The sequence below is a fragment of the Myotis daubentonii genome, chromosome 1 (assembly GCF_963259705.1).
Source record: "Myotis daubentonii chromosome 1, mMyoDau2.1, whole genome shotgun sequence".
Classification (NCBI taxonomy): Eukaryota; Metazoa; Chordata; class Mammalia; order Chiroptera; family Vespertilionidae; genus Myotis; species Myotis daubentonii.
The window spans coordinates 202,757,421-202,777,273 of NC_081840.1; the positions used below are offsets into that span (position 1 = coordinate 202,757,421).

General features: G+C 37.8%; 1 protein-coding gene across 8 annotated transcripts in view; it reads right to left on the reverse strand.

The window, feature by feature from the left end:
* The window catches only part of DCUN1D4 (defective in cullin neddylation 1 domain containing 4), a 70,525-nt gene that overhangs the window by 23,541 nt on the left and 27,131 nt on the right, over positions 1-19,853 (reverse strand). For 7 of the 8 annotated variants that reach the window (XM_059671516.1, XM_059671506.1, XM_059671500.1 and 4 more), the window contains 4 exons: positions 14,181-14,295; positions 11,058-11,149; positions 4,866-4,936; positions 1,577-1,668 (listed from right to left, as the gene is read on the reverse strand). In XM_059671516.1, coding sequence (XP_059527499.1) covers positions 1,577-1,668; positions 4,866-4,936; positions 11,058-11,149; positions 14,181-14,295 — 370 coding nt within the window. Of the gene's footprint in view, positions 1-1,576; positions 1,669-4,865; positions 4,937-5,310; positions 6,307-11,057; positions 11,150-14,180; positions 14,296-19,853 lie in introns of those variants that run through there. The other variant, XM_059671542.1, reaches the window with a different exon arrangement.

The window sequence follows — 19,853 nt, forward strand, 5'->3', positions numbered from 1 at the left end:
GATCAATCATTCTCTGTCATCATTGGTGTTTCTATCTCTCCCTCTCTTTTCCTCTCCGAAATCAATAAAAATATATTTTAAAAAAATAAAAAAAGGACAATTGAGCAGCCACCACGTACTCTATTCAGAAAGCCACGAAGAAAGGCAGCGAGGAAAACAATGAAAGAGTTGAAGGCTTAAAATCATAAGTAGTTTGCCAACATGACGACACAATTTTAGAGATTTCAGAGACTTAACCCTAAAATTCTAGAACATGCTGACAGGGAAGTGTATTTGTAAAAAGGTGATTTGGCTTTTACCTAAAACTCATTTGCCATCAGCCAACAGCTGTTAGAAGAAGAATGTGACTTCAGAATCAGAAGTATTGGGTTTTCTCCCCATCTCTGCCACTTACTTCACAAATCACGTATTCCCTCTGAGCCTCAGTTTCCTTATTTGTAAAGTGCACAAGGCTCAAGCCTGATCTGTCCCCATAGCCATGGGAAAACAGTGATAAGGCTTCATAAACTACTAAAGTGCAAAACAAATAAGCATTATTATCAATAACAAATGGACAATGATACTAAAAGTTGACAAAAATTCCAAAATTATTTAAATAAAACCACTTCAACTCCAATTTTAATCTAATAAAAATTGAAATCTTATTCCCACTTAAAAGTGAAAAGGAAAAGAGAAGTTATTCCAAGTACTCTAGATCACAGCTATATATCTTCCAGCCATTTGAAATGTTTAGTTATCCACCTCAACTGTATCCTTCAATGCAAACATAGAATAACAATTTATGTTTTCTTGAATGAAACTCTCAGCAAACACACACACATACATCCACACACATACACATAAGCACAAAGGGAACACATAAAACCACTGAATTTTATCTTATTCTGGGCCAGGTAACACAAACAGAATCTTTATTATTACTATTTTTTAATCACTCGAGTAATGAAGTTCCAATTTTGCCCTAAGCTAACACAGAATATATAAAATAGAAGATATCAAACATTTTCACTTATAAGTTACACTTTTCTCAATTTTTTCTCACTAACTATAAACCAGATTCTAATAAGCCTTTGCTGTTTAAGCTCTACCCCTGGGCTGTTCAATCCAGTAGCCACTAGACACATGTGGCTACTGAGCACTTGAAATGCAGCTAATTCAAAATAGTTCATTGATTTTTAAACTATTTATTACATGCTGGAATGATAATAATTTGGGTTAAATAAAATATATTAAAATTAATTTTACTTGTTTCTTTTTAAACTTTTTTAATGTGGCTATTGAAAATTTTTAATTACCTATATGGTTCACATATATGAGAAAAGGCTAGTCTATTTCCTACTGGGTAGGGCTGCTCTAGAATATGAAAATAAATAATATACACTCACATAAACATTAATTTCTAAAATTCAACCATAAAGCCCTCCTCATCATATAAAAATGACACATGGCCCCAGTAGAAGTCTGCCCAGGTCAGCTGGCCTTCATCCAGTCACCCAACCCAGGCTCCCTGAAATCCCAGGGAAGAGGCTGCCAGCTTGGGAGAGTAGTAACACCCCAGTACAGTCTTAGGACTTACTGTAGAGAAGTCATTCCTTTTAACCATTCCTGTAGAGTAAAATAACCCATATTTTGTGCATCCAATTTCCAAGCTAGGACAAGCATAACTACCTGTTTAAAAAAGAAAGAAAGCCCAATCAAATCAGAACAACAGACCTCAGCAATTAAATACATTAGCATCTCGCCAAATGCTTCTGTTCATGGTAGTTTAGTCACTAAAATATGAACAGAGTAACTTAAAAAATGACTTCTAGATTGGCAATCATCTATAAGTTTGATAATTCAGTCTGCTGACAAGGGTTTGGAGAAACACAAACTCTTATGATGCGTGCTGGTGAAAGTGTAAAGAGATTAACCTTCCCAGAGGGCAATTTTGCAGTGCATCAAAACTAAAACCGGTAATTGACTCAGCAATTCCACCTACGGAAAGTTATCTTATAGATACACCTGCACATACACATTAACGTGTATATTCAACAATGCTGACCATAGTACTATTTGTAGAAGCAGAAGATTGGAAACAAACATTTATAAATAAGGGACTAGTTATTGCATACTTCTTTGCTAAATACATTCCACATGAAGGAATACTATGCCCCCATTATGACAAAGTAGACCTATGGGTACAAATAGGGAACAATCTTTAAGATTTATTAAATGAAAAGAGAAAGGTGCAGAACAGAGTTAAAAAATTAAAAGGTGGGTGGTGAGATACACACTTGAGACACATACAGTGGAGTTGTATCACAAATACATTAATGTTTGTAAATTCAATGTGCAGACTAGGGGAATTATTGTAAAGTAGCCCAATGGCCCACATAAATAGCACTATGCCTGGACTGGGCCCAGGAGGAGCGGCAGGGCCCAGTCTCTCCTGTGAGGCACCATATAAACATATCAAACAGCTGTAGAATGATGGCAGGATTAAGTGTACTTTTTCTGTTTAAAATTTCCTTTCATCAAATATTAATTAAATCAGTACATATTAATTTAAGTCACTAGGTATTTTAGATTTCAAAAATCTAGATTACTAGGTAGATTATGAGGACTGATTAGTAAGTCAATGCTTTTACATTATTATGTACATTGTCACAAAATGGATTGGTAAATAGTTTAAAAATGGTAACTTAAGAGACCGATGGGATATTTAGAAGAATTTCCCCAAAAGAAGAAGTTATATGTTCTTCAAAATATTTACACATTAGAGGATTTTCTCCTCATCTCTTGAACTAACCCACATTTTTAAATTCAAACTTGGTATGTTCTCAATATCTACATTCAAACATCTATTGGAAAGATTTTTTAAATTCCACATAAACATGTCTAAAAAAATGGTGAAGACACAAGAACACAGACAGTGCACATGAAATGTGTCTAAACTGCCAAAGCAGACGTTCACCACGGGGATTTCTTTACACAAAACAGACCTTTTCTTTTAATGGCTAATAAGAAAGCTAACTACTTAAATAAAGGATCTTGCTGTTACCTTAGTAAATGAAAGTAGACTTGAATTTTACAACCTGCTTCAACTCTATAAGCTATAAATATCAGGCAAGGTGAGAGTTTTAAATACTTTAAGGTGCTTACTCATTGAGGCAAATGGTCTTTTAAAAACTATTTTTGCTGCTTTTTCAAATGTTAACATTTCTGAAATTGTAATGTATCCCCAATTAATGGCATATCTGAGTTTATTTGGCAACATTTTTTTCTTTCTTAGTAATGATACAACTTATATAAGTTCTATGAGTGGCATCTTAGAATTGAACTACAGTAATAAATAGTTTAAAATATTCTAAATTTGGTCTTTGAGTCTTCAATGTACATGATTCAACATTTCAAGACTATTTTTACAGAAAGAGTCCTTTTACTGGCCCAAAAGGACTCATTACTCAGCTCTCTTTTACTGAGTACTGCTATGTGGAGGTGAGGAACTTTGGAGAGCTGAGGACCCCCTTTTTCAGTTAGAACCAGCATCAGCACTCCCTCACACCGACAGGCCTTTCCACCTCTCAGTATAAGTGCTCACACAATCCCTTTTATACAAGCAGCCTGACCTCAGCCTCCTAACCTCCTCACCGCTGGCCCTGCTGCCCATCCTTCTGATCAGACGTGGACAGATGTTCTCTGGTGGAATCTCTGTAGCCTCTCTCAAGCCCAGCTCACTCATACTGTTCAAAAAAACACCTTGCCCCCTCGATGCAGCTCTCATTAGGAATGTTACTTTCTATATCTATGAGTGTCTATGGACCAGATCAGGCAAAATACTACTGACCCAGTTGTCCCTAAACCTTTACGCCAAGCTGAATAATTTATCTAGATACCTGAACTAGATCACATTAAATTTTAAAATACAAGACAAAAATCCATGTAATAAAGTTAATATTTCAAAGGCTCTTTAGGATATTGAAAATGTTATTAGGGGGATGTGGAGGAGAACAGAGGCACAGAAATGGTAAGGATGAAAAAAGAAAAGTTTTAATAAAAAAATGTTAAGTCTCAATTCCTAGTTTTCTTTAAGAGTATGACATATATGCATGGGCACCAGATATCCTGCAAATAGTCTGAATGAAGGGGATGATCTCGAGATCACTCCCAGGTCATAAATTCATTTAGGATCTAAGGCGTATTTGTTAAAATTAAAGGCTAATGTAATATTCAACTGCACAGTTAATGATCCAGGGCATTTGTATGAGCAAAATTTTTCATTTTAGTATAAGAGAGTAGATGTGGGAACAGGAAAAAATATTCAACAATAACATGGTGATAAGAATTAGGCAAAAGTAATTAAGCATATAAAATAAATTCTAATTAAACTTTTTAAGTGAAGTACTTAGGGACTTTACACCAAAAAACAATCACTTTTTGAGGTAAATTAAAATGGAAGTTAAAGAGCGGTGAAAAATTCTTGATAATTACAACCTCCGCAAAACCCTTATTCAAAGTCCTAGATAAACTACGTGAGGCTGAGGCAAATAGGGAGGGAAACAAAGGGACACATGCTGTGCCCGGTCCCCAAGTTGATCTGTCACTATAGATACACATGCACACACCACTCTTTAAAAATCTAGTTTAACGACCTTACTACTGTACCTCTTAGATACAAGAAATTAAACATGAGAGAAAAATGACTGTACACCATACCAACAAAAAATTTCACTTACAAATCAAATTAGAATTGAAACCTATTTCTTAGATTGCTTCATAAAAACACACCATTACTTTTTTTTATTGTTGCTTTATTTGTCAAGGGACAAAAGACTTAAGAAAAACAATCAACTGATTGACTCGACTTAATAAGTTAGACTTACATTTTCTGGTTCAACACCAATGTCTTCACAAAATTTCTCCATGCCTTCGGGACCTACAACATCATCAGTACCTGTGGTGAAATGCAATCTTATATAAATTAAATCTAACCATGTGCACTATTACTACTGTGATAGGATTATATTGTCAAAATATTTATTATCCAAGTAAACTAAAATCAAATAACAATTAAGGACTAGAACTCCTTTCTGAAGAAAGAAATCATCAAGTATAAATTGAAAAATATTCTGGCATATCTTTAAAGGATTCTACTCTGCACAATCATTTAAGTCAAATCATTGCCATGTCCCTCAACCTATGGACATATGATAGACATAATTTATGTCTAAAGATAAGGTCACCTGCAAAGTCACTAACAACCCCCTAATTGTCAAAAGTAATAGATGTAACAGTCCATCTTTATGTTACTGAATTTTTCTGTGATACCTGACCATTTGAGGTTCTCGCTTCACAAAACTTGTCTCCTCCCACGACTTCTGGAAGTGCCCTCTGTCATCTGGTTTTGCCACCTCTCCGCCTTGGCTCTTTTATGGGTTGGGTCCTTTGCTTCTCCCAACTTATAAAATGTGATATGCATAGTTCCATCCTTAAACCTCTCCTAATCCGTTCTATACACTCTCCCTAGGAAATTTCAACCACATCTGAGGTTTCAGGTACTACTACCCAGACCTCTTTCTAGCCCACACTTTCCCCGACTTTTGGGTTGTCTACATCACCTCCTCTTTAACTAACACAACTAAACTCATCTTCGGCCCCAAACTACTCCTCCTGCATTTCACATTTTCTACTATCACCTTACTGAGCCCATCATCTCTCCATGCCAAGCCTGCTTATCCTCCTGTATTCTGTCTCAACTGGTGGTACCACCAGAAATAGAAACCTAGGAGTCATCCTGGATTCTTCCCTTACCCACTTTCCGCATCCAATCAATATTCAAAATCTTTCCTTTGAAATACGTCTTAATTGGACCTATCCTGCACTGACCTATTCAGGCTCTCTCCTTTCACTGAGGTTACCCAGCAGTCTCTTCAGGATTACCCTAATTCCAGAGCCTTATCCCCCTCTGACCTTTTTCTAGTAATTATTTTTCTCCTTTTATTTTACATACTTTTCTATGTATTCCCAACTTTCTTAATTTGATTATTAGAGGAAAAGTTATCGCATCAAATAAAAGTTTACTTAATTTTTAATTTAGTTACTTTTTTGCTACATTAACATATAAACACGAGACAAAATCTCATTTAAAAGTGAAAGCGAAAAATTAAAATATTTAAAAAGCAAAAGTTTCCCCTCTAATCCCTCCATACTCTCCAGAGACAATCATTTATTAAAGAATCCCTTTAAGTACCCTTCCCAAACCAAGTTTCTACATACATATTTATTTGCTCTTTCTAAATTTGTCCAGGCAATTCTCTTTGGCTTTCCAGGTATACAATAATTTAATAATTTCATCTCCGCACCCCTATGTTCATAGCAGCACAATTCACCATAGCTAAGATCTGGAAACAGCCTAAGTGCCCATCAGTAGATGAATGGATTAGAAAACTGTGGTACATCTACACGATGGAATACTATGCTGCTCTAAAAAGGAAGGAACTCTTACCATTTGCAACGGCATGGATGGAACTGGAGAGCATTATGCTAAGTGAAATAAGCCAGTCAATGAAGGAAAAATACCACATGATCTCACTCATTCATGGATAATAGAGACCATTATAAACTTTTGAACAATAATAGATACAGAGGCAGAGCTGCCTCAAACAGATTGTCAAACTGCAGCGGGAAGGCCAGGGAGGGTGGGGGTGCAGGAGGTAGGGGGGTAAGAGATCAACCAAAGGACTTGTATGCATGCATATAAGCATAACCAATGGACATAAGACACCGGGGGATAGGGGAGGCTAGGGGACTGTCTAGGGCGGGGGGGAAAAATGGACACATATGTAATACCCTTTGTAATACTTTAAGCAATAAAAAATAAATAAATAAATAAAAAATAATAATTTCATCTCCAACAAATGATCATTTTTGTCTCCTCCTTTTCAATATTTATGCCCCTTCTTTCTTTCTCTTATCTAACAACACTATGTAATAACTTACAAAACAATAGCAAATAAAATTTCTTATCTCATTCTTGATTCAAATGTGAATCCAATTAGCATTTTTATCATTTGATACCTTGCTAGCTTTAGGTTTGAGAGCCCATATACACACATGCACACATTCACGTATATGTTACACCAAGAAGACATTAATACATTCACGTGGTAAAATGTTCAAATAGAGAAAGACTGAGTAAAATACAGTAAAAAAGAGAAAGCCTGCCTTCTCCTTTTCCTTATTAATTAGGTGTATTCTCCCAGACCTTTCTGTTATGTATTCATGTATGTGCAAATACACAAAATGCAGTTTTAAATTTATCTATACACATGGGTTCATGCTATATCTATAAATTCTACATCTTGCTTTTTTCATTAAGTATGTCTGATAATCTTCCTTGTGAGAATACCTCTGCATCTACTTTGTTCTTGTTAACAGACACATTTTCCATTACTCCATTGTATGTAATGTGTGTAATGTGTGTATGTGTGTGTGTGTGTGTGTGTGTACGTGTGTGTGTATGTTCATCATTCTACTACTATAAAATACTTAGGCTATAAGATTAAAGAATAATTATTCTCACAAGGAAAAAGCCATCCGTCTTTATTTTGCTAAGAGGTTTTGTTTTTAGGAAAAGATGCCTTTTTGTTATTTACCAATAGGACTCACGGAAGGTGGTTGCATAGAGCTGAATATAAAAAGTTACTTTTTAATCTCTTTGGCTTCCATTTTGGCTGATTTTATAAAAGCTCTTTCACTGTAACCTATTCTTGAGCCTGGCCAGCCACCTGCATTTCCCGTGCCTGTGCAACCAGGCCTGGGAGTCTCCAGGCTGCTCTCCACCTCTTGCTCCCTCCCTCCTGGTTACTGCCTCCCCACTCTGTCAATACTCATTACAAAGATGATGCTTCTCAGTTTGTCCATTTGTCACACTAGAAAATAAGCACAGTGCTTCTGTTCACTGCACCTCCGAGCCTGGCACATGGCAAGCCCTCAAAGAAAGGTCTGCTGATGTACACTGTGCAGGAATGTTAATTATCCATGCTCTTCCTTGTTTCTACATTTTATGCAATGCTACTGTCGTATTAATTGTATGCATTTTCCCTGTGTGTTTTGAAAGAGCAACAAGTTTTCAACAGTAGGATTTGCAATGGTATGACTTGCCAAAAGTAATTATTTTATCCTAAAAAACCTAAAATACAGCTTGTCAATTAATATTATTAAAAAGCTACCCATAATCCTATTTAAAACAACTTCTTCTTTCATCTCATTAATCTTTCTCATGAACTTATTTAGGTCTATCTGTAATCACATTGTTCATTGGGATTATTGTAACATTTATACTGAATTTATCAATTCCCTTGTAGAATTGAGCAATCGCATTCTAACAAATATGCCACTGACTAACACAAAGTAGGTTAGAAGTGGGGTTTGAGGAAGATGGTTTACAAAACCATTGTATCTAAAGTAAGCTATGGAATGCCCAGGTGACAGATACTGAAGATATATTTGGAAGGCAGACATACTCACAGTAACCTAGAAAAAAGTGGTCCTCCCAACTTACCCTCCCACTTTAAAGTGATTTTGTCCACATCATAGAACGTGCTGGGGTTAACTGGCCAGGCAGGAGCTGGAGAGCAGGGCTCAGGCTGCAGAAGCCATGGACAGCAGTCAGCGAGGTGAGGAGTGAAACGGACAGCTCAGCAAAGAACTGAAGGTCCATCCATGTGAAACAACTACATACCAAGGCCCCTGCTGCCCCTCCACTCCTCTCCAGATTAAAGTACAGGAGTCAGCCCAAACCAGCTGGCTGGCTCCTAGTGAAAGTGCACACACCAGCGGTGGTGAAGCCCTCCTCATTTCAGGGAGCTGTGGCCTCACAGACGGGCTCCCACAGACTCACTCTGCAGCACAACCTGTAAGTCATCCTTGAATAATACTGACCTATAGTTTTCACTCATGTAGTTGGGATTTTAAAAGTGAAAAAGATACCACTTGAACTTTTAATTATTCCCAATTTCAAACCACTTTCCCTACTGATAAGATACAGAAGAAGGAAAGGAGGCAGGTGTAAAAATAGAGCTAGCCACACCCCCAGAAACTCCTTTTGAGAAGGGACTTCCAGTAACCAACCAACCAGGACCTCAGGGAACCTAAAGAATGTGGCTTAAGCTTTATCCCAAATGTCATCTTTCTGGGCCAGAGAAAAGCAAACAAGAAGGAAAATTGTAGACTGCTTGCTCTCTTTTTAAAGAAAACAGAAGTGTGGCTTATACTATGGAAAAATTTATGCTTACTTGTAAAGGAAGACACACAAAAAAAATCAAAATAACTGTGCTATGATGGTGGGATTAAGTGTTCTTTTTATGTTTAAAATATCCTTTTTATAATACATTTCATAACAACAAATTGTGAGCCAAGAAGAAAGCAAAAGATCTTCATAATCAAAATGATACAAATATCAGAAAATTCTTCATTCATTCAGCATCCGTGTACCAAACACCTGGAAAAGTGCCTTTTTTATTTTTTTAAATCCTCAACAGAGGATATTTTTTCCACTGATTTTTACAGAGAGTAGAAGGGAGGGAGGGGGACGGGGAAGGGAAGAGAGAGATGTGAGACACATCGATTGGTTGCCTCCTGAACACAGCCCAACCAGTGCAGGATCAAATCTGCAAAGCCAGGTATGTGCCCTTGACCAGGAATCGAACCCGAGACCCTTTGGTGTGTGGGCTGCCACTCTATCCACTGAGCCCAGGGCTCAAACACTTTTACTAGGAAGACAAATGTCTTCAAGAGATTCATGTTCTTTTGTCATAAATGTGAAAACAGATAAAGTCTAACATTACGTAAGTTTTTGTACTAGTGTCTATGCCCTGCAAACAAAATCTAGCTGAAACTAGTTCAAGTAACGAAGGTGAATTCACTATAAAGACATTGGGGTAGCTCACGAAATTCCAATGAACCACAAGAATCAGGATCGCATCCTTTCAAGTCCACATCAGAAGAGAAAGATTCTTCTCTCAGCTTCCTGATAATCCCAGAAAATTTTGCCTGATTGGCCAGGCCTGAATTATCTGTCAGCCCCGGAACAATTTCTGTGGCCAAAAGGGGCAAGGCTCTTACCAAAAAAAGGGTAGGGGGAGGGAGGGTGGCAAGATCAGGCCACAGGAGGAATCCTCACTTTGATACCCAATAAAATGGTATCAGAACTAGTGGTGAACAATGTCCTGGAGGAGTACAAGGGCTATCAGGCTAATTAGGGGGATTTATAGTTACAGAGCATCTTGTCAGAGGGAAAAATGGAGAAAAGCACCCCAGACAAAGGGCTGGCAGACAACTAGTTCTTTTATCCTGTAGGCAGCAGGGATTTGTGAGGTGGGGTGGGGCGGGGTGGACTGATGACAGGAGCGTTGCTTTGAAGGATGCTGGGATAGTGAAGTTGATAGGAAGTAAGTTAGAACTAGGAATGAGAAAAAGAACCTCCAGCTCAAACTTGTCTGAAAATTTTTCTTTCTCTCTTTTACACCACACACAACCACAAAAACCACCAAACCTTAGATTTCAGTATTACACCAGCCAACCAATTATAATAAGTTGCAAAACTGGGACTGAATTTAACACATTTAAATGACAAAACAAACATTTTCTGCCAAAAGATCTTTCAAAATAGAGACACTTAATATAAGAAATTCTGTTGCATTGCATAATGGTTCAAAGCAGCAAAGCTTATTTTAACTTCAATGTGTAAACCAAATAATCACCCATTACCAGCATCTGAATAGGTTTCCTAGCAATCCAAAGTACTTCTCCCAAGTGCATTTCATCTTTTCAGTTCGCTTCTAGTGTTCTGAGTTCTTTGGCTTAGCTGCTGGCTATAAATAGGACATTTGATGATTTATTTCAATGATGTTCTCTCCCTCCCTCAAACACGGACACACACACACACACACACACACACACACACACACACACACACCCCAAATTCAAAAAGTACACATTTCCAATTTCCTAATCTCTATGGTAGTCTCTACTTTCAGGAGGATCAGTCTAAGATGATATAAGTGATCACCTACCTGCATATTCATAGAACCACTCTAAGCACCGCTTACTTGAGAAAGCTTCTTCTTCAGTCTTTATTCTGGTTGAATCATATTTTCTATACATGCTAGAAATTGAGAAGGCAGTTTTAAGTTAGTTAAAGTAAAGATTCTGAGTTCTTTTTAAGTAGCAGATAGATTTTATTCACTTACCCAAACCACACATCTATTTACTCAGTATTTCAAGTATATTTTAAAATATATTTTATTGATTTTTTACAGAGAGGAAGGGAGAGAGATAGAGAGTTAGAAACATCAATGAGAGAGAAACATCGATCAGCCGCCTCCTGCACATCTCCCACTGGGGATGTGCCCGCAACCAAGGTACATGCCCTTGACCGGAATCGAACCTGGGACCTTTCAGTCCGCAGGCCGACGCTCTATCCACTGAGCCAAACCGGTTTCGGCATCAAGTATATTTTAAATATTTTACTTCCTGAATTTAGAAGCTTAAGCTTTTATAGCTACAGTTTTAAACACAGTCCCACCCAGTACAAAATTAAGTGGTAAATACTTAACACAGGTTTTTCTCTGATTAACAAATCATCAGTAAGAACTGAATAGAACAGGTATTTTATAGATCCCCTTTTACCTCACTACCAGAACTAAGTACAGAAAGATAGTGAGATACTGCAAGAAATGTCTAACACTGTAGACGTTTGATGACGCTACGACTCACTCCTGTCTCACACTAGGTTCTCCTGACTTCTGTGCTTCATGAGTTAGGCTGGGCAAAGAGCACAGTGTAAGAAAGAACCTGTCAATATTAGAGACCTCGAGGGATCATAAGAAAATAAAAAGAAACATCAAACTATGACCAAGCCTCCAGGAAAAAAAAAATAGTAAGGTGTATAGTTGATCACACAAAGTCTCTTGAATGGTTTCTTCATTAGGATAACCTTAAAAACCTCAGGAGAAGTTTAGAGAAGCCCTGGCTTCTGCCATTCTCTCATCATTCCCTACTATTGTGGAAATAGCCAGCATAAGCTGGAAAACCAAACCCGAAAGCACAGCAGCCTCCTCTTCTAAGCCTGTGACCTTCAGCAAGTTCTTATTTCATAATGACTTGGGGCTAAGGACTGAAATATTCCCTAATTGGGGAGGGGAGAGGAGACAGTATCTTTACAAATAGTGATTTGGAATGAAAAATTATGAGTATAAACTTTTCTTACCCTTCATTTATATATAAATTGCCTAAATAGGTATATATAAATATTTATGAATATAATTTTCATTTACATAGTATGTAAAAATCATATAATTCTTTTTAAATGAGCATTTATTCATGACCCACACATTCACCAGAATGTATGTATATACCTCTGATTAGAGATTCTGAGTTTCAATACCAAAAAAAGACATGGTTATGGGGTGGGAAGATATTTAAACTGCATACCACCAGTTTTGTTTTCTTCAATAAAAGGTAGCCATAATACCTGGAAACAAAGATGGACACTGTCCAAAGTTCAAATAGATATGCTCCTATCCTAGTCCTGAACATTCCTCTCTCAACTCAAAAGTCTTTAATTGGTCAATAGTCTAGAGTTCTATATATGACAATGTTTGAATTGCTTAAATATACTCTACATAAAAAAGAGTAATGGAATACCACTCAGCTAATACAATTTTAAAAAAGATGCTATAACATGGATGAACCTCAAAAAACATTAAGCTAAGTGAAAGAAGCAACACACAAAAGACCACTTATATAAAATGACTAGAAAAGGCAAATCTGTAGAGCTGTAAAGTAGACTCATCATTGCCTGGATGGGGGAATGAAAACAGGGAGTGAGTGTGAATGGGCACTGAGGATCTAACTGAGGTGATGGAAATCTTCTAAAACTGGTTTGTAGTGATGGTTGCATAACTCTAACAATTTGGTAAAAATCACTGAATTTGTACACTTAAAATGGATGAACATTATAGTATGTAAAAAATGTTATGAAAAAAAAATAACAAGGATAAAACTCAGAAAATGCTATAGCCCCCTCTCCCTTGGGTGACCATGGCAATGCTGTCAATAAGTCTCCCAAACCTTTCTGCAATTCCACTAGCAGTTTTTAAATGGCTTTATCACCCTAAATTTTATTAGGCCGTGATGAAAAAATAAACACCATAGATAGTCCCAAAATGCAATGTGATTATTAGAATTTGGCAATGCCTTGATAATCACATTTACACCACTCAGAAGTATAAAGTAACCTGGCTTAGTAATGCTGAAAAGCATTGGTCTACACATTGTTGGTGATTATCTTCTAACTCACTACTAACCTTCTTTTAGATAATATTTTCTACTCATTTGGGATATGAACAGTGACATTATTTTCACATTTTCAGAATCCATCTCCCTATCCCTCCAACTGAGGTATAGCATATTAAATATCACAGCAAAAAAGAAACAGAAAAGTCTCATCTAATCTCCTTGATTTATAGATTTAGTCAGAGCTAGACTAAAGGAAGATGAAAAAGGCAGAAAGGATTAAAACTGATGTTTGTTCACTGTTTTAAAAAAAGAGGAGAAAAATGATGCCTAAAATAAACAAGTCTAACAGACCTTTGGAGTTACCAAAATTAACAGTTCACTTGTTTGAAAGAGAAGTGGTTGAAAAAAATTATCTACCAAATCTGTTTCTAACAAATCCTCATTCTTCTGAGAATAAACCTCAGGACAGCCAATACTCCCGGCAGGCTCAGAGCAGTCAGTGCAGGCCGCTTTCCGGCCACTCAGCCCCGGTCCCCTGCAAAGGCAATTACGGGATTCCTGTGGTGGTGTTTAGTGAAACACATACCAATGCTGAGGTCTTCTGCAGGCACACACAGCAAGCCCGTAAAAGGAAAGGAAGTCAACACGAGTTTTAGTGGATCAGTGGATTAAGATCAAACTGTAATTTCTAAGAAGTAAAATTACCTAATGTGTTTTTTTAATAAACCCACGCATAAAATAAGCGACATGAAATAACTACACCTTGAAAGTTTGCCATGCAGAACTAAAACAATGTTCCAGTTGGCATTTGTCCATTTAGAGACCCACATGGATGAGGCAGCATCGTGCTTTATGATACCAGTGTCATCAATTCTGACCTACTGTCTGCTCCATACCTGTCATGTCTACTTTTCTTGGCAGATAAATCATCTCCAGAGGCAGGTCTTCTCTTTTTCCTTGGCGGCATCACTTTACTGAAGCAGTCCGAAGAACTACAAGACCGCAGGCTTCCTACAAAACAAGGAGTCAAAGGGCACGAGATTAAGGTATGCCACAGCCCAACACTTCCAAAATAATACCCCCGCCAAACTAGAAGTTTTCATGGCTGGTACTGTAAATGGTTTAAATGTTATTTGTAATTGCTATGAGATAGAAAAAAAACAAGTTTTTAGTTTCTCTTTGAGAAAATATTATAGTCACACAAATAAGTTAATATTCCCCCCCCAACCACACCAGAAATAGAAGTTATCACAACTTCAATTTACTCCCCCAAAGCACTAATAATATAAATCACCTAGGCTTTCAGCTCCTCCTGCATGTCAGTGTTCTTTCAAAAGGAACTGCACTGCTATCTCTTGCAAGCAATTCAGTCGGCAAGGCCAGGCCAACCAGTCACCTTGATTCAAAACACACACAGGGGTAGCAGTCCCAACATTCTTAAACTTTAAGAGGCATCTGGGTTTGGGTTTAAAAAAAAACAGGATTTGGATTTTTGGGGAAGAAGCCTGATATGATCTTGAGCAAAAATTTCCATATTAATGTTTAGTTTGTTTCTGCCCCCTGAAAAAGAATTTGCCCTCTCACTCAGGGTTTTCAGAAGCATACCCTTCACTTTGTAAAACATATTTAAATGTAATAACAGACAATAACAACATGGAACACTTATAAGACCTTACTGTGAGCCAGGTCCTATTGTTAACACTTACATGTATTAACTCAAACTCTTAACCTCATAACAAGCTTATAAAAAAAAGAACCATCAATATTGCCAATGCAAATGAAAAAATGAAGGCAAAGAGAGTTAGGTGGGATTCAAACCCTGACAGTCTCATTGCAGACTGTCTTAAACATTATAAATTATAAGACAATTATAAGATAACTAGAGGCCCGGTGTACAAATTCATGCCCGGGTGGTGTCACAATTATAAGATAACTAGAGGCCCGGTGAACAAATTCGTGCACGGGTGGGGTCCCTCGGCCTGGCTGGCAACCAGGGCCCAACAGGGCTGGGGGAGGTTGGCTAGGAGGAGGGGCCACAGGAGGTCGGCCGGCAGGGGGTAGGGGCTTCGGGAGGTTTAGCTGGCCCAGGGGGAGGGACTGCAGAAGGTTGGCCGGCCAGGGGGAGGGACCACGGGAGGTTGGCCGGCCAGGGGGAGGGACCACGGGAGGTTGGCCAGCCACGAGAGGTTTGCTGAGGGAGTGCACTAACCACCAAGGAGCAGCTCCTGAGTTGAGCGTCTGCCCCCTGGTGGTCAGTGCGCATCAAAGTGACTGGTCGACAAGTCATTTGGTTGTTTGGTCGCTTAGGCTTTTATATATGTAAATTAAAATACTACGTCTTGGCACAAGTGCTAGCAGATATACTATGTCAATAATGCTGAATGACAGCAGGGCAGAGGTAATTATCTCTACTTGACAGATGGAAAAACTAAGACTCAGGCATCCAAGTACTTGTCACGGTGTCAGAAGTGCTACATGTCAATTCTGGACCACAAATCTTACTCATTCCACTGGCCCACTGGTAGAGACCCTGGGCTCTCAGTGACCCAAGAGGACAAGAGCCAAAAGGTGCTGGTTTGAATGATCCGCAGTTAATGAATGAGCTCCCACTCTTCACCTACCTATGTGGCTCGGTCAGTCATTGACCTAGTCTGGGTCTCTGGTGTGTCATTTGAAGAATGAAAACTGTGGCCCTAGTTGGTTTGGCTCAGTGGATAGAACGTCAGCCTGCGGACTGAAGGGTTCCGGTTTCGATGTTGGTCAAGGGCACATGCCCGAGTTGCAGGCTCAATCCTCAGTATGGGACGTGTAGGAGGCAGCCGATTCATGATTCTCTCTCACTGTGGATGTTTCTATCTCTCTCTCCCTCTCCCTTTCTCTCTGAAATATATATATAGAATGAGAACTGTGGTATACATCCATTCAACAGGTTCCAAACATTGTGTGTAGACAGATGGTGGGGATATAAAGAAATATGTTCCAAGTGACATAATGGAGGTATAACCATGTCCTCAGGCTGGACCTCAATGCTCAGTGGATCCTCATAACCCTACAATGTAGGAATCTGTTAGCATGCCCATTTTTACAATGAAGAACCCGAACCACAGAGATCAGATGACGGACGGAAAGCAGCAGGTGAAGTCAGAGGTCAAACCCCAGCTCTCAGCAGCAAAGCCCAAGGTCTCCGCCACCACTTGTGACCACCTCCATTAACCTGAAGAGCAGAGGCTGAGAGGCAGAGAGAACCAAGGACAGAGCCCTGGGGAGTGTGGAAAGCCAAGGGGTGGGAAAGAAGGTAAAACCTAGGCAGGGAAAAACCTAGGAAAGGATAATGTCTAGAAGCCATAGGAAAAGAGAGTGGTCAACTGCACACCGAAGTCAGCTCAGGAAGCAGTGAAGGCGCCCACGCCACTCAGCAATGAAGTCCAGTAGTAATGGGTTGGTGATGGTGGAGGCTAAATTGCAGTGGGCTGGGGAAGGATGTGAGGTGAGGGAGTAAACTTACTGAATGTGGACAACTCTTTCTAGAAAGCTACTCGAAAGGCAGGGAGAGCATGTCAGTAACTAACAGTCACAACCCTGTGGTCAGGACTAGAAGCTAAATCCCAGTTTATACTTGGGCTTCCACAATTGTGCTAAGTTACCCGGATAATATGCTTCAAGAAAATACCAGCCAAAAGCACTACTCTGTTATAAAACAAGACTCCAGCCTGAATGGGGTGCCTGCCCAGTGCTAGGTACCGGGCAACACATATGTTCAAGGATCTTGCGTGCATGTACAAAGGTACACCTTGGTTTGCAGGGTCCCGGTTTGGGTCACCAGTGTACACACAGCAGCTGATAAAGTATCTTACTGTAGTAATAATGAGATACATGTACTGAGAGTCCTACAGCAAACTCTCAATGTTTGTTGAATATTCCTAAAACATGTGTAAATCAAATTCTGCTAAAAACAAACAAACAAAAAACACAGTACATTTCCAGAGAAATAAAACACTTATGAATAGATTATACACCATAATTTCAGACTTTTTTCCATTTCTCATTAAAACAAGCACTTGACTTTAAGTTTCTTGGCAGGTAGGATGTTTTAAAACATATTCTAGAATGTTTGCATCTAAAAATAACTCTGTGATGTCTTTTTATAATAAAAATACTTAAATCTAAGTGAATGTTTTACAAATTTATATTTATTTGTATAGTTAAATTTAGACTTTATTGTATCAGAACTTGCATCACAATCTACTTCAATTAAACTGTCTTTAAACTTTAAAAAGTTTAGTAAACAAATAAAGAATGCTATGGAATGTTTATCTTCTTTAAAGAATGAGCTATTTTAACCCTTTAAAGTATCTAATTGAGTACAAACAATCTGACATTACAGGCAGAGGCAAAATATTAAGGCTGACATTTCAAATAAAAGCAAGTTACTAACAAACTTTAAGAAACCCCGAAATTCATTTGAAATTATCAGAGCTACAAATTTTCATTCTCTGACAATCACCAAGGAAACGCATAAAAAGATTTTAGGGAGCTACCTTAAAGCTGGTAAGAAATGTTTGGCAGAAACATATGAAAGAAGAAAGCCTCTTTGTAATAATAAAAAAACGAGGAAGATGAGAAGAATAATCCCAACTACTAATCCCAAACTATGATTCAAGCCCCTTAATATTACTATCTTGATTGATATTCTGGTGCTCAGTCTAACTATTTCTATATTAGATGAAGAGTGAGTGAAAACCCTCCCAACTCTCCCAGCATTAGAAGCTCTTTCTTCATGCTTTCCTATTTATATGATCCTTAGAAAGGCTATATAAATTGTTTATATTTTTCACCCAAGGGTTATAATTTGAGTTCAAGTTTAATTCCTTTTGGTTCAGTGTTCAAAGACAACAAATAAGTTCTTCTATTAACCAACTTTATTTCAAATAAAGCAGGAATTGAATGAATATAGCCATTCTTCCCACATTAAACAATTAGAAATACTGCCAACCTTTTCCAACAGATCTATCCTAATATTCGGTCCCAGAAAATAATTTTTGAAGAGCAACTTGAGTTTACCTGCCTCAAACCTAAGGCCCTTTAGTGTCTACTACCCAGCTTGTTGTTATGATAATGGTTTAACTAAGCATGCTATTCTCAATAAATGCTAAGTAGTTACTCCACTGTCTCTCTCTTTTTTAAAAAATCTTTTCACTTGTGAGCCTCAAATAAAAAAAGTCCTGTTTAGAATTCATTTCCTGTAAAACACATAAAATTATGTGCCCAATTTCTAGTCATCTCCAAATAAAAGGTCTATAAAATTAGAGAATTTTTCTGAATTTCCAAAACAGTGCAAATTCATGTTTCAATATAAAAATCTCACTGTTTAATTTTTCATTTTAGTGACTTTGTTGTATCATACAGCCTTTTTCACATAACATTTTACATGGTTCATTGTGCCACTTCAATACTTTTTAGATAGCCATTTCAACCTCACTTTTGACTTAACAATGTTACAGATATAGTAATTTGAGTTGATAAACAGATTGCATTTTTAGACACCTTACCAGTACCTAATATTTTATTTCAGTTTTTTGAACAGATCGTTGAACTACTTGCTTGCTTAAAACTATTAGTGTCTAAATGAGCAATTTTTATCCCACTATTTAAGGCAAAAAAAATCTCTTTCTCTCTAAATAATATTGATTCTGACAGGTATCCCCTTCCTTCATCATTTTTTGTCCTCTCTGGTTTTTTTCCTCATTCCCAGTATTTTGGGCTACTTCTCCAACATTAACTCTGTCTGTCTGTCTGTCTGTCTGTCTGTCTGACTTTTATGTTTTTTGATGGGAGGAAGATTGAAAGCACCAAGGAAAAGTGGTAGAGGAGACAGAGCAGGAAGATGGTAGCCTCTTTTGCACTTAGAGTTTGGCTCTTCCACGTACAGTTGTTATAGCTACTGCTCAGACTACTGCTGGGCCAAGAGATTCAAACAGACATTACAGTAATTAACAGTATAGATTTTATGTTGTTTCATTTTTAAAGTACACTCATTATAGGTATGGTAATCACAAGTGATGCTATAACCAGATGGAGAAATGTTAATGAAATTGGCAACTCTAAGAAATTACTAACACTAACTGACATTGACAGGCACTTACGAGGTACCAGGCACTGCACCAACATGTCATACATCAAACATCAGACATACCCACTATGCCCACTGGGCGAGAGAGGAGGCATGCAGTTAAATACATTGTCCACTTTCATTTCCCTTAATTTTAACTTACTGTGATTAAATTGTCACATTCAAATTAAATATGTAAATGTGAAATTACTATAGTAACCTCACTCACTTTAATCCAAAGTTCAAAGTTAACTATATAATGTATAAGATTCAGAATTTAGAGGTTTTATTACCTTAGCAAAGAGGGGACAACCTAAAGGCTTTACAAAGACAAAATTCTGTTTTAAAAATCAAAACTACACTAACTCTTAAGTTTAACAATATCCCCAAAGCCTACCAATCTACTGTCCCAAAATAGGAGAGAAGTGTGCTTTTTCTCTTAACTATTAAAACTGGCCGT